The sequence below is a fragment of the Anolis sagrei genome, chromosome 13 (genome assembly GCF_037176765.1).
Source record: "Anolis sagrei isolate rAnoSag1 chromosome 13, rAnoSag1.mat, whole genome shotgun sequence".
In the NCBI taxonomy this organism is placed as follows: domain Eukaryota; kingdom Metazoa; phylum Chordata; class Lepidosauria; order Squamata; family Dactyloidae; genus Anolis; species Anolis sagrei.
Window position 1 is genome coordinate 11,537,497 of NC_090033.1, and position 15,743 is coordinate 11,553,239.

A 15,743-nucleotide genomic window follows, 5' to 3' on the forward strand; every position below is an offset into this window, starting at 1 on the left:
ATGAAGCTTTTCTTCAGGTGGAGCTGATCAATGTCCTGTAGCTTAATTTCCTTCTGTAAGACTGAACCAAAAATGGCTCCCTCTCCTCCCAGGGCCGTGGGGAAAGGGGCGGAACCAAAACTTAACAATGATTGATGGGTCATTGGTCCTATAAATGCAAACCAAGGGAAGTCACTTTTGCAGAATGCCTGAAACCTTGGAATGCATGCAGACATTTAATAGAAAGAAAATGAAGTTGGAGCTCCTGGTACAGCCGTACCAGCATGATGATGATGATGATGATGATGATGATGATGATGATGATGATCCAGTATAACAGACAGCAGAGTGTCTGCTGTGGACTCATCTTGTGGTGTTTCAAATAATAATAATAATAATAATAATAATAATAATAATAATAAGGAAATCCCCTTCACTAGAAACATTAAAAAAGAACCTTAAAACCCGGCTCTTCCACTGCGCCTTTGGTGAGTAGGTGCAGACCATAACATTTTGCACCCCTCAATGTTTTTCTATTACTGGAGCTCGCGCCCCTCAAATGGGAATTTCAACCTCATAACTCTGTGTGTTTTATGAGTTCCCCGTTAATGTCCTGCCCTGGATGATGTGTAGCAAACCGGTAGTCCTTTGTCTCCACTGATTGTCTGATACAGACATCCATAGAACAGCAGGATGGCAATTTAAATAACTAAATAAAGAAAATTGTGACAGTGATTAGAAATAGACAGGCAGCTTCCATTCTGTGGCATGGACTTGATGGTGTCGTCCCCTTCCTTCCAGGTACTGCGGTAAGATCTTCCCGCGTTCGGCAAACCTGACCCGACATCTCCGAACACACACAGGAGAACAACCGTACAGGTGAGTGGCAACATGGCTTGAGAAAGCAATGGGGAGGGGGGAGAGAATACTATCTGTCCCAGTTCTACTGGGTATCCAGTTTGACCAGACATACATTCATGTTATCACTTATCGACAGCATGGCTACAAACATTTCTACTAGGTATGTGTGATCTATTACAAACTAGCTAAAAGTGGGTTGTTGTAGATTTTTTCGGGCTATATGGCCATGTTCTAGAGGCATTCTCTCCTGACGTTTCACCTGCATCTAAGGCAAGCATCCTCAGAGGTAGTGAGGTCGGTTGGAAGTAGGAAAATTGGGTTTATATATCTGTTGAATGACCAGGGTGGGAGAAAGAACTCTTGTCTGTTGGAGCTAGGTGTGAATGTTTCAACTGACCACCTTGATTAGCATTTGATGGCCTGGCAGTAATCACCACTCAACAAAAGATTGCCCCAGGCACCAACAAGCTACACCAAACAACTGCCAGGCCATCATGGATGTACTCCATTCCAAAGTCAGGCAGCTCTGATGGAATTTAGATCTGCATCAGGAATATCCAAGGACCATGGCTACATCCTATAGAATCCTATAGTTTGCATCCCATGGAATCCTGTAGTTTTTCATCCTATGGGATCCTGTAGTTTGCATTCTATAGAAAACTATAATTTGCAACCTATACAATACTATAATTTGCATCCTGTGGAATCCTGTAGTTTGCATCCTATAGAATACTATAATTTGCATACTATGGAATTCTAGAATTTGAATCCTATAGAATACTATAATTTGCATCTTGTGGAATCCTGTAGTTTACATCCTATAAAATACTAAAATTTGCATCCTATGGAATTCTAGAGTTTGCATCCTATAGAAGACTATAATTTGCATACTATGGAACCCTGTAGTTTGCATCCTATAGAATACTATAATTTGCATCCTATGAAATTCTGTAGTTTGCATCCTATAGAATACTATAATTTGCATCCTATGAAATTCTGTAGTTTGCATCCTATAGAATACTATAATTTGCATCTTGTGGAATCCTGTAGTTTACATCCTATAGAATACTATAATTTGCATCCTATGGAATTCTAGAGTTTGCATCCTATAGAATACTATAATTTGCATACTATGGAATCCCGTAGTTTGCATCCTATAGAATATTATAATTTGCATCCCAAGGAGTTCTAGAGTTTGCATCCTATAGAATACTATAATTTGCATCCTATAGAATATTGTAATTTGCATCTCATTGAATCCTGTAGTTTGCATCCTATAGAATACTATAATTTGCATCTTATGGAATCCTGTAGTTTGCATCCTATAGAATACTATCATTTGCATCCTATAGAATCCTGTAGTTTGCATCCTATAGAAGACTATCATTTGCATACTATGGAACCCTGTAGTTTGCATCCTATAGAATACTATAATTTGCATCTTGTGGAATCCTGTAGTTTACATCCTATAGAATACTATAATTTGCATCCTATGGAATTCTAGAGTTTGCATCCTATAGAATACTATAATTTGCATACTATGGAATCCCGTAGTTTGCATCCTATAGAATATTATAATTTGCATCCCAAGGAGTTCTAGAGTTTGCATCCTATAGAATACTATAATTTGCATCCTATAGAATATTGTAATTTGCATCTCATTGAATCCTGTAGTTTGCATCCTATAGAATACTATAATTTGCATCCTATGGAATCCTGTAGTTTGCATCCTATAGAAGACTATCATTTGCATACTATGGAACCCTGTAGTTTGCATCCTATAGAAGACTATAATTTGCATCCTATGAAATTCTGTAGTTTGCATCCTATAGAATACTATAATTTGCATCCTATAGAATATTGTAATTTGCATCTCATTGAATCAAGTTTGCATCCTATAGAATACTATAATTCACATCCTATGGAATCCTGTAGTTTGCATCCTATAGAATACTATAATTCACATTCTGTAGTTTGCATCCTATAGAATACTATAATTTGCAACCTATGGAATTCTAGAGTTTGCATCCTATAGAATCCTGTAGTTTGCATTCTATGAAATTCTGTAGTTTGCATCCTATAGAATACTATAATTTGCATCCTATGAAATTCTAGAGTTTGCATCCTATAGAATACTATAATTTGCATCTTATGGAATTCTAGACTTTGCAACAAGGGTCAGAGAAACTGAGATGAGACTAGAGGCAAACTCTACTTAACTTCCAACAGATAATTGAAATCCTTGTTCTTGAATACGCCAATGCTGCCCTCTTCAGGCATTTCGCCAGCAGTCCATGGATAATAGTGTTATGACTGCACTTCCTTATTTATATCTCTATTCCATTACGAGACTTCGTTGCAGTCAGCTGTGTTCAAGTCTTAGGGTGACCTTGTAAATGAGAAACCTCCAAACCCTATCCACAAAGGCCCTGCTCAAGCCTTGCAAAACCAAGCTGAATACAAAGGGGGAAAGTGGCAGAAGGAGAGAGAAATTGGAAAGTTGTGAAGCAGCTGGGAAAGTTGGACAGCAGCGGATTAGATGGGACTGTCCCTGCCAAATCAGGACAGCATGTCAAGAGGATAGGACCTTATCTAACCCACTTGTTCCCTCTTTGAACTTTTCAGGTGTAAATATTGTGACAGGTCCTTCAGCATTTCATCCAACCTCCAGCGCCATGTTCGAAACATTCACAACAAGGAGAAGCCATTCAAATGCCATCTGTGCAACCGGTGCTTCGGCCAGCAGACCAATCTTGACCGACATTTGAAAAAACACGAACACGAGAGTGTCCCAGGTAATGAAAGAGAGCCATAGGCTGAGAAGATTGCTTGTTGGGGGCTGACCAGCCAGTCAATGCCAGTTACATTGCTAACAAACAAAGGGGAATTACATTTTTACTCGGGATTCACATTACGCATACAAATGTTTACAAGGTTCCTTACGTTCAAAATGAAGTCAACACCAGGCTCCTTACGTTGACGAACACCAATTAAGGAGAGTCAACATCTGCTAGGAACTGATTCATCCTCATATATCCAGTAGGCTTGGCCGGTTTCGTTCGTTAATTTCGTAATTCGTTATTAATTCGTATTTAAATTAGCTTACGATCCGATATTGAGCCATGCAGGACTACTGTGAGGAGTAATTAAAAATCGAAACAATTTTTCCAATTTATTTCGTATTGTTTCGTAATTGCTTCGTAATTGGTTCAAAATTGTTTCGAAATTGTTTCGTAATTGTTTCGTAATTATTTCCGTATGTCTGGTGCAAGTTTTATAGTTGTTGTTTATTTTATCAGTGATAAAAAATAAATTATCACACCAACAGTCAACAACAGAGGGAGAGGGAAGCTTCAGAAGTTCCCCCTGTCCCATTTGGAGGGTTTTTTAGCATATTGTGCAATCGCGTCCGCCATTAACGAATCGATTCGAAATTTACGAAATTTTGTAAATTTCGAAAATTTTAAAGAAAAAATTTGGAATTCTTAAAAAAAAACGAAACGCAATGGACCCCCTAAAAACGAAACGAGTTTAGAAACAAATTTTTCCGTTGTTACCCAAGCCTAATATCCAGGTATTACAATATTCTTTCTCCCTCCTTGGAGAAGCACCTGCTTAGGTTAGACCCTGCTTTCTCTGCTGCCTGACAACTGCCAAAAAACCTCAAATGCATCCTCTTTCCCTAAGAACAATGCCAAGGATCAGATCCCTGATTTCCTTTACAGCAGAAACTGACTCCCTACAAACGTATCATGACTCCAAAATCACACTCCTTTCTCTAACAAGTGGGTTAGATAAGGTTAGATAAGGATTCACATTACGCATACAAATGTTTACAAGGTTCCTTACGTTCAAAATGAAGTCAACACCAGGCTCCTTACATTTACGAACACCAATTAAGGAGAGTCAACATCTGCTAGGAACTGATTCGTCTTCATATATCCAGATATTACGATATTCTTTATCCCTCCTTGGAGAAGCACTTGCTTGGGTTAAACCCTGCTTTCCCTGCAGCCTACCAACTTCCAAAATGCATCCTCTTTCCCTGTGAACAATGCCAAGGATCAGATCCCTGTTTTCCTTTACAGCAGAAAATGACTCCCTACAAACGTATCATGACTCCAAAATCACACTCCTTTCTCTAACAAGTGGGTTAGATAAGGATTCACATTACACATACAAATGTTTACAAGGTTCCTTACATTCAAAATGAAGTCAACACCAGGCTCCTTACGTTTATGAACACCAATTAAGGAGAGTCAACATCTGCTGGGAACTGATTCATCCTCATATATCCAGGTATTACAATATTCTTTCTCCCTCCTTGGAGAAGCACTTGCTTAGGTTAGACCCTGCTTTCCCTGCAACCTACCAACTTCCAAAACTCCCAAAATGCATCCTCTTTCCCTGTGAACAATGCCAAGGATCAGATCCCTGTTTTCCTTTACAGCAGAAACTGACTCCCTATAAACGTATCATGACTCCAAAATCACACTCCTTTCTCTAACAAGTGGGTTAGATAAGGTTAGATAAGGATTCCCATTACGCATACAAATGTTTACAAGGTTCCTTATGTTCAAAATGAACTCAACACCAGGCTCCTTACGTTTAGGAGCCTGGAGGAGTCTGGCGTATCTCAGGAGAGATGGTGTATCTCAAAGATACACCATCTCTCTCCTTCCTAAGGAGAAGAGCGGCGGGTGGCCAGACTCCTCCAGTCTGCCACAATTTTTGGAATATTAGGGGGTCTCTTATGTAGCAACATTTCTTGCTGATGTTGTTCCAAAGTTGTAAAAGAATGATAGATGTTTTTCCAGCCTGAAACACCCTAGCTTCGTCTCAGTTCCTAGCAGATGTTGACTCTCCTTAATTCATGTTCGTAAACGTAAGGAACCTGGTGTTGACTTCATTTTTAACATAAGGAACCTTGTAAACATTTCCTCAACTTAAAGAGTCATAGTCTCTGATAATGTAAACATGTCGTTTTTCACCAAAAGTTCAACAGTTAATAATTTGTCTCAGCAACTTTTAATTACAGTCCATGAATTCTTCACCTTCTTCTTGCAGTTATCCAGGATGGTATATCTCGAATATATGACCCCAACCATATATCATTCAGACAATTCCATTCAAACCATACATCGTCTTCTCAGTTCTCATCATCTTCTCATATTATTCTTAGCTGCAGAGGCCTGAATTGAAGTGGACATAAAATGAGCACATGTTCTATATTTATCTAAAAGTTCTCTATCCTGCAGTAATTATTATTAATATTATTATTATTATTATTATTATTTATTTGACCAGTCATATAACCATTTCAAAATAGAACACTAGAAAAAAAAAAGGCAAAAGGGTGAGGACAGCAGCTGACCTTCTATTTACAATCAGTCTTATTTTCCTGCTTCTTCTTTCAGGAAATCTGCTCTTTTCTTGCACATTTGATAGCTTTTAGAATCAAAAGGCTTACTCTGATTATGATGGATCTTTTCTGTCCTTGCAAGAGGGATGTCAGAAGATAATTTCTGTTGTGAGACCTGCAGTTGGATAATATTGGATGTAAATATCTGTCTCACAATTCAGTATATGCTGGACAGTCTATCCTGCAGTATTATTTTCTTATATACAACTAATGTGAATGCTTCCAGACTCTCCTCCAAGATAAAGTTTGCGGTTCATATCTCAGAGAGATAGATAGATAGATTGTCAAGACCCAGGCGGACCAGCAAGGCAAGACAGCAGTTAAGGAGTTAAACAAAGGTCTTTAATGTCAATTAACATAACAAAAAGGGCTCTTAAAGGCAGAGCTGTAAACACAAAAGGGCTTTCGGTCAGCAAGAATGTAAACAAACCAAGTCCCAGTCAGTCCTCGCTGGGAAAAGGAAAGCAGCAAAACACAGGCAGTAAAGCTTGAATTCAGCAGCAGAAACTCAGTTCATTCCAAGTCCAAACAAAACAGCAAACAGCAATCCGCATGAGGAGCGGTCCAACGAAGTCACCAAGGGATTAGCAGAGGCGTAGAGTAGTCAGGCAGTCCGAGGGTCAGGGCAGGAGATAAGACTCACGAATCCAGTTCCGGCAAGGTCATCCACACGATCAGGAATCCACGAAGATGTAAGCAGGAGCTTAGGGCAAGAGTTAAACACAAGGCACACGGAAACATGACACTTTGAACTCTGCAACTAGTCTGCTCCCAAACTGCTCCTTAAATCTCATCCGAGTCGCTGGAGTTACTTTCAGGTGCATCCATTTCCACAGGTGAATCCCGACTTCTCCATTGCTGCCATTCTGTACTTTGGACTGCATCCTGCAAAGTAGTATCTGAAACCCAAGTGTCAGTAAAACCCTGGAACTCATCACTAGACGTGGGAGCATTAATCACATCTAACACTTCCTGGACCTTGGTCCAGTCCAGCTCTTCCTCTTCACTGTCAAACTCCTCACAATCAGCTACATCTTTAAGGCGTTTAGAAACAGATCCCACATCACTATCTGAGCTGCTTGCTACTCGCTTTACACCGCGGTAATCCTCCACCTCCATTTCCTCGTGAGTAAACCTCTCAAAATCCTCCTCATCCGTAGGCTCAAGGAACAAGTCTCTAATACGCTTCAGCTGTTGCTGGGCGTCTTCCTCTTCCAAACCTCTTTTCCTTCTACTACTACTAGTAGGTACATGAGACAGACGCTGAGTCACAACATAGATAGAGAGAGAGATAGGAGATACGATGTGACATTGAATAGTTACTAGGCAGAATACAAATTTGAACTGGATTATATGAGTCCACACTGCCATATAATCCAGTTCAAATCATATATTCTGGATTTTATTTGGCATTATAGAGCGGGCCTGAGACCACACACCACAATGGCCAATTAATGCCTTTGAGTTCATTTGAGTCTACACTGCCATATTATCTGCTTTGAACTCTTCTTAATTGGTGTTCGTAAACGTAAGGAGCCCTGTGTTGACTTAATTTTTAACTTAAGGAACCTTGTAAACATTTCCTCAACTTAAAGAGTCATTGTCTCTGATTTTTTTTTTTTGTCGTGTCAGGAGCGACTTGAGAAACTGCAAGTTGCTTCTGGTGTGAGAGGATTGGTCGTCTGCAAGAACGTTGCCCAGGGGATGCCCGGATGATTTGATGTTTTTATCATCCTTGTGGGAGGCTTCTCTCATGTCCCCGCATGAGGAGCTGGAGTTGATAGAAGGAGCTCACCCGCCTCTCCCCGGATTCGAACCTGAGACCTGTCGGTCTTCAGTCCTTGCGGCATAGGGGTTTAACCCACTGCGCCACCGGGGGCTCCATTGTCTCTGATAATGTAAACATGTTGTTTTTCACCAAAAGTTCAACAGCTGGAGCTACACTGCTAAATAATCTGGATTATATGGAAGTGTAGCTCCAGCCAATGGCTCCAACAACATTAGGTCTGACGCCAGTGTTGACTTTAACCTGATTGGAGTGTAGGCAGTCCTCGAGTTACAAACATCTGACTTACAAATGACTCGTAGTTAAGAGACAGAGGTGAGACAACAGGAAGTGGGAGAAAGCTAGCCCTCGGAAGGGAATTCATTCCTGGAAGAGTTAGTTTTATGAGGAAAAGGGGTATCCACTGAAGTTCTTGAGGAACCTCTAGATCCTCCAATGCAATGCGATGGTCATCTGACCACAGAGAGGTGTTATCCATTTCTTTATGGCAGTTTTTCACTTCCATAGGGGTCCTGTGTCCCTCATCCCAGCAAATGTGGAAGACTATTGACTCTGTTAACTGTTCTTTCTTTGCCTTTTGCGCTCCCGCAGTGAGCCAGCACACCGGAGTCATCACGAACCACTTGGGGAACAACGCCTCCTCTCCGACCTCAGAATCAGACCACCATGCACTTTTAGACGAGAAAGAAGATGCGTATTTCTCTGAAATCAGAAACTTTATTGCAAATAGTGAGGTGAACCAATCATCGGCTTTAGTAGAGAAAAGGTATGCACATTGGACAGGTAACAGACCTGTGGCTGAAGGCAGAATGTGCGCACAGTGGCATGTTTGAAACAATGGGTGGTAATGTCATCGTTTCGGACACGGGACATTTATATGTACCTCCTAATTACTTGTTATTTGGAACTAGCTGTACCCGCCACGCGTTGGTGTGGCCAACCTTCCCTCCCTTTTTCTCTCTCTCCTTCCTTCCTTCCTTCCTTCCTTCCTTCCCTCTTTCCTTAGTTCCTTCCTTTTTTTCTTTCCTTCTCTCTTTCCTCCCTCCCTCCCCCTTTTCTTTTCCTTTTTTAGTTCCTTTCTTCCTTCTCTATCTCTTTCTTTCCTTCCTTATTTTCCTCTTTGCTTCCATCCTTCCTTCTCTCTTTCCTTCTTTCTTTCCTGCCCTCTTTCAATCCTTTCTTCTCTCCCGCTTTCCTTCCTTCCCTTCTCTACTTCTGGCCTGGGCACCAGCAGAAAGGGAGCCTTGCTGTAGCCCTCAGCCTTGCTGGGTCGGGCGCGGGGTAGGCAGGAGGCACTTTTTGAGGCAGGTCTCGCTCACCCAGCGCCGCCCCCCCTTTCTGCCATGGCTGTGGGGCATCTTCTCACCCAATGGGGGGGTGGGTGGGGTGGAGAGGGATGTGTGCAGCTGCTCCTACAGCCAGGCTTGCCTTACAATCCTCCAGTCTTGGGGAAAGGGTTGCCTGGTAGCAACTTGGGCCTCATGGAGCCACTGCGGTGGCTCCAGCTGCTGCTGGGGCTTGCCTCGCCAAGCCTCCACACCCTCCCTCCGTAGGGCCCAGCTTCTCCTTCCTTCCCTCTTTCCTTTCCGCAATCCCTCCCCTTCCCAAAAGAAAGAGAACTCTACCTTCCTGCATGGAAAGGGACTCCATAGCCAGGCTTCCCTTCCCTCACAATGGTTGGTGCTTTTGCGTATGCTCTGTAAGGCATTTTTCTTTTTGGGGAGTTTTCAGTTATTTCCCCTTCATTTTTAAGGTTTTTTTGTTTGAAAGACATAGATTGGATTAGAATGTGTTTTGCTGCCAAATTTGGGGTCAATTTGTCCAGTGGTTTTTGAGTTATGCTAATCCCACAAATGCACATTACATTTTTATTTATATAGACTAGCCGTCCCCTGCCATGTGTTGCTGTGGCCCACATGTGGGTTCTATGTGGGAGGTTTGATCCAATTCTATCATTGGTGGGATTCAGAATGCTCTGTGATTGTAGGTGAACTATAAATCCCAGCAAGTACAACTCCCAATTGTCAAGATTCTATTTTCCCCAAACTCCACCAGTGTTCACATTTGGGCATATTGAGTATTCGTGTAGAGTTTGGTCCAGATCCATCATTGTTTGAGTCCACAGTGATCTCTGGATGTAGGTGAACTACAACTCCAAAACCAAAGGACACTGCCCACCAAAACCTTCCAGTATTTTCTTTTGGCCATGGGAGTTCTGTGTGCCAAATTTTTGAGTTATTGTCCAATCACACCGTCTAGTTCAGGGGTCCTCAAACTTTTTAAACCGGGGGCCAGTTTACTGTCCCTCAGACCGATGGAGGGCCGGACTATAGTTTTGTTTTAAAAAAATCAATTCAAAAATTCCTCTGCACATTGCACATATCTTATTTTGCTGTGTGGAAGGGCTCTTTCTAGCCCTCTTTAAGGCAGTAATTCCAGGAGCAGAGAAGGGGAAATCTTCCTATTTCTAGTCTGACCAAAAATCTGGCGACCAGTATTTTAAAAAATCTAAAATTATAACTGTAAATAAAGAACAACACTCAAACACAGGGGAACTCCAGACAAGAAACAATCAGGGCCAGCTAATCACCTCTCAACAAAGGATTCTCCCTAAAAACTGTCAGGCTATGAAATGGCAATCAAAGTGGCCAATTGAAAGATTCATATCTACCTCCAACAGACAAGAGTTCTTTCTCCCACCCTGGATCTTCCACAATTTTCCTGGCTAAAGGTTTTCCTCTGACATGAAGTCCAGTCGTGTCTGACTCTGTGGTGCTCATCTGCATTTCTAAGTCGAAGAGCCGGCGTTGTCCATAGACACCTTCAAGGTCATATGGCCAGCATGACTGCATAGAGCGCCGGAGCAGCCTCCCTTGGCTGGCTCACGCTGTCCATCAGGCCTGACAGATAGTGTGAGCCTGCCAAGAGGGGAGCAGGTCCGCGCGGCCTACTTGTGAGTAAAGCACCTCGCGAGGTGCTTTACTCGCGAGTAGCCCACACGGAGCAGCCTCCCTTGGCTGGCTCACGCTGTCCATTGGGCCTGACGGATAGCGTGAGCCTGCCAAGGGGGGAGCAGGCCCGCGGGGCCTACTTGTGAGTAAAGCACCTCGTGAGGTGCTTTACTCATGAGTAGACCACACGGAGCAGCCTCCCTTGGCTGGCTCACGCTGTCCATCGGGCCTGACGGATAGCGTGAGCCTGCCAAGGGGGGAGCAGGCCCGCGGGGCCTACTTGTGAGTAAAGCACCTCGTGAGGTGCTTTACTCATGAGTAGACCACACGGAGCAGCCTCCCTTGGCTGGCTCACGCTATCCATTGGGCCTGACGGATAGCATGCGCCAGCCAACGGAGGGGCACTGTGTGGGGGGAGGCGCTCCTCCTCAGTGGGCCAGATCAGGGCCCTTGGCGGGCCGGAAGTGGCCCGTGGGCCGTAGTTTGGGGACCCCTGGTCTACTTGTTCCATTTTCCTATCTCTGCTACACTGTATTTGCAAGGTAAAGGTAAAGGTTTTCCCCTGACATGAAGTCCAGTCGTTTCCGACTCTGGGGTGTGGTGCCCATCTCCATTTCTAACCCATAGACACCTCCTAGGTCATGTGGCCGGCATGACTGCATGGAGCGCCATTACCTTCCCACTGGAGTGGTACCTATTAGGCTTGGGTAACCACGGAAAAATTTGGTTCTAAACTCGTTTTGTTTTTAGGGGGCCCTTGAAATATTTTTGAAAATACGAAATTTCGTAAAATTCCGAATCGATTCGTTAATGGCGGACGCGATTGCGCAATATGCTAAAAAAAACCTCCAAATGGGACAGGGGGGACTTCTGAAGCTTCCCTCTCCCTCTGTTGTTGACTGTTCATAGAATCATAGAATCAAAGAGTTGGAAGAGACCTCATGGGCCATCCAGTCCGACCCCATTCTGCCAAGAAGCAGCAATATTGCATTCAAATCACCCCTGACAAATGGCCATCCAGCCTCTGCTTAAAAGCTTCCAAAGAAGGAGCCTCCACCACACTCCGGGGCAGAGAGTTCCACTGCTGAATGGCTCTCACAGTGCTGAATGGCTCTCACAGATGTTGGTGTGATAAAACAAACAACAACTATAAAACTTGCACCAGACATGCGAAAATAATTACGAAATAATTACGAAATAATTACGAAATAATTACGAAATAAATTGAAAAAATTGTTTCGAATCTAATTTACTCCTCACACTATTCCTGCATGGCTCAATATTGGATCGTAAGCTAATTTAAATACGAATTAATAACGAATTACGAAATTAACGAACGAAACCGCCCAAGCCTAGTACCTATTGATCTCCTCAATGACGGATATAGGAGCACCCAAAATTTCCCCAAATATAGTAATTTAGTTGTGTGCAGTCGCAATTGCTGTAACGAAATAGTAACAAATTTCATTACTCTCGTTATAGTAACGGGTTTTTCACTAAGCATACTTTAGAAACACTTTAGAAACGAAGCACCAGTGACCCCCAGTTTTGTAAGTACTTTTGTACCATGTTTATGTGGATTGCACATGCCGAGCATGTATCCTTTTGTTCGGGGAACTCCAGGCGCTGACTGGTGCCCAAGTCAGACACCGATCAAGGCCTTACGGATGGCCCTTGAGGGTCAGTGCTTATTTTCTGTCTGGAATGATGTTGTTCCTGGAATCGGCAGCCAAGGCCTGTGGCGAAGATATCATCGGCACTCCCCCCGGCAAGCTGTCAGCACTGGGCTGTAGACAGCCGAGCATTGCGACTTTGGAAATGAGTGCTGCTATTCAGGCTCATATTTACCTGGCTTCAACAGCCCATTTCTGCAGCTCGTTGAGGGCAATTTCCCCTTCAATTCTCCTCTAATGCACAAAGCAGATGGAGCATGTGGGCATTTCCAGGTCAGTGTGGAGCCCTTGTTGATTTTTTGGGCAAGGGATGTATTATGCGAATCTTGGGCATTGGAAGAGACTCCAAAGGGTCATCCAGTCCAACAACCACAACTCAAGAAGGACAGAGACAAGCTAGAATGTGTCCAGAGAAGGGTGACCAAAATGGTCAAAGTTCTTCTTGGGCAGTGATAGCACAGTCGTCAGCATAGATGAAACTCTCTGTTCCTTCTGGCAGTGGCTGATCATTTGTTTAAACGTTAATTGATGGAGCAAGCATGCTCGCCAAACCCTACGAATCCATATAATCCTTGAGTTGGAAGAGACCCCAAAGTGCCTCTTCTTTTGCCATGCTAGAAGACACAATCAAAGCCAAGTTTTTGTAGGTTTTTTCGGGCTGTATGGCCATGTTCTAGAGGCATTCTCTCCTGACATTTCACCTGCATCTACGGCAAGCATCCTCAGAGGTCGTGAGGTCTGTTGGAACTAGGAAAATTGGGTTTATATATCTGTAAAATGACCAGGATGGGACAAAGAACTCTTGTCTGTTGGAGCTAGGTGTGAATGTTAGCATTTGATGGCCTGGCAGTGCCTGGGGCAATCTTTTGTTGAGAGGTGATTAGCTGTCCCTGATTGTTTCCTCTCTGTCAATCAAAGCCCTTTCAACAGATGGCCATCCAATCTCTGCTTAGAAATCTCCGGGGAAGAAGACCCCACTAGACTCTTAGGAAGCATATTCCACTGTTGAACATGTCTTACTATCAGGAGGTTCTTCTTATCTACTTTTCGTTCTCTCCTGGCAGGCCTGAAATCCAGAATGCTGATGGCAGCTCCCAATGCCATGGCCTGGCCAATGACAAAGTGGAAGAAGGAGACGAGGAGGAGGAAGAACTGGAAGAGGAAGACGACGACAGCCTGACTGGGAAGTCGCAGGATGAGACGGGGTCGCCGACAACCGAGCCGCAAGGAGGGTATGAGGATGAGGAAGATGAGGAGGCCACATCTCTTACCATGAGTTTTGACCGCACCCGAAGGTGGGTAGCACAATACCTATCAAGAGAGTGCCTGCTTCTCCTATCTCATCGCCGGCGAGTCCTGGGGTGGCCATGAATCATGCATTTGCAATTCTTTCACTTGCTAGAATTGTGCACATTTTGGGTTATTTATTTCTTTATTTTGCATTTGGGTACTTTTAGTAAACCATGGAGGTGTGCAAAATGGCTGAAATCCGATTAGTAATTCGTTTCAGGGATTTGGATGGCCCCTGCTTCATTTCGTAAATAATCATTTCGTAATCTGAATCTCTGAAGCTTCGTAATGGTTTTGTTAAGATTTCTTCCATTAGCAGCAATGGAGAAGATTTTGAGACCCATTTCCCATCATTTTTATGCCTATCAGGATGACACTTGGCCCACTTGTAGGCAATATTTACAACTTGTAGCCTGCCAGGTTTCAGAACATTTCAGTCATTTACAAGTAATTAAATAAACACAAGAGGTGTCTCCTTGAATTTCTGCACAATGAGACAACATATGCAGGGCGTCAATCCCGCAAAGTTTCAGAAAATTTCATTTATCTACTGATTTTTAGGAATTTTAAAATGTTTTTACAAATAATTAAAAAAACACAAGAGGGGTCTCCTTGAATTTTTGCACAATGTGACAACAAAAGCAGGGCGTCAATTCCGCAAAGTTTCAGAAAGATTCATTTATCTACTGATTTTTAGGAATTTTAAAAAGTTTTTACAAATAATTTAAAAAACACAAAAGGGATCTCTTTGAATTTCTGCACAATGAGACAACATAAGCAGGGCGTCAATCCCGCAAAGTTTCAGAAAGATTTGTTTATCTACTGATTTTTAGGAATTTAAAAAAGTTTTTTACAAATAATTTAAAAAACACAAAAGGGATCTCCTTGAATTTCTGCACAATGAGACAACATAAGCAGGGCGTCAATCCCGCAAAGTTTCAGAAAGATTTGTTTATCTACTGATTTTTAGGAATTTAAAAAAATTATTTCAAAAAACCCCAGCTTGAAACAACTTGAAATGACAAGTCTTTCTCTCCAAAATGTTCTTTTTCATTTTGTAATGCTTCGGAAGGGTGGCTTTCTGATTAGTAATTTGGAGATTTGTATTAACAATTCATAAAAAATCTGCAAATTACGAAACAGACCAAAGCTTTGCACAGCCCTAGTGAGCTATCTGTTTCTGTCGGAAACAGTGTCTGTTGGGAAAAGAAACAAATGTAATAATAATAATATTTATATTCCACTCTATCTCCCTGATGGGAATTAGAGCGGATTACAGTATATATACACATATATAGACAAACTTTCAATGCCTTTTATACAGTGAACAATGGCCTACAATACACAAACAAAGGCAAAGGTTTCCATTTCCATTTCCGGCATCTGGAGGCAATGCTCAACTCTGGCCACCGGGAGGTGCTCTTGTTCCATTTTCCATGCTAAGGAGTCTGTTGTCTGTAGACCCTCCTGGTTGTGATTGCCGTCAAGGTTGCATGGGTGCCTTTTGCCTTCCTGCCAAGGCGTTAGCTATTGATCTACTCACAATAATTGTTGTGACACAGCTTTCGGAGTCAATCTGCACCTGGATGCTATCTTCAGTATCATGCCTTGCTGTGGGAAACTGCACTTCTTCTTCACTGTCTATAGTAGGGAAATCTTGAACCAAACTGTGAACCTGAGTCCCATCATCCTCGTCAGAAACACTCTCTGATTCCAGCTGTTTCACAACAATAATAATTTATTTATTTGACTAGTCATATGACTATTTCAAAATACAACAC

At 42.6% G+C, this 15,743-nt stretch overlaps 1 protein-coding gene across 3 annotated transcripts in view; it reads left to right on the forward strand.

The window, feature by feature from the left end:
- Positions 1-15,743, forward strand: part of PRDM16 (PR/SET domain 16) — a 637,493-nt gene that overhangs the window by 600,685 nt on the left and 21,065 nt on the right. For all 3 annotated transcript variants that reach the window (XM_067472770.1, XM_067472771.1, XM_067472773.1), the window contains exons 12-15: positions 781-858; positions 3,466-3,635; positions 8,640-8,814; positions 13,737-13,967. In XM_067472770.1, coding sequence (XP_067328871.1) covers positions 781-858; positions 3,466-3,635; positions 8,640-8,814; positions 13,737-13,967 — 654 coding nt within the window. The remainder of the gene's footprint in view (positions 1-780; positions 859-3,465; positions 3,636-8,639; positions 8,815-13,736; positions 13,968-15,743) is intronic.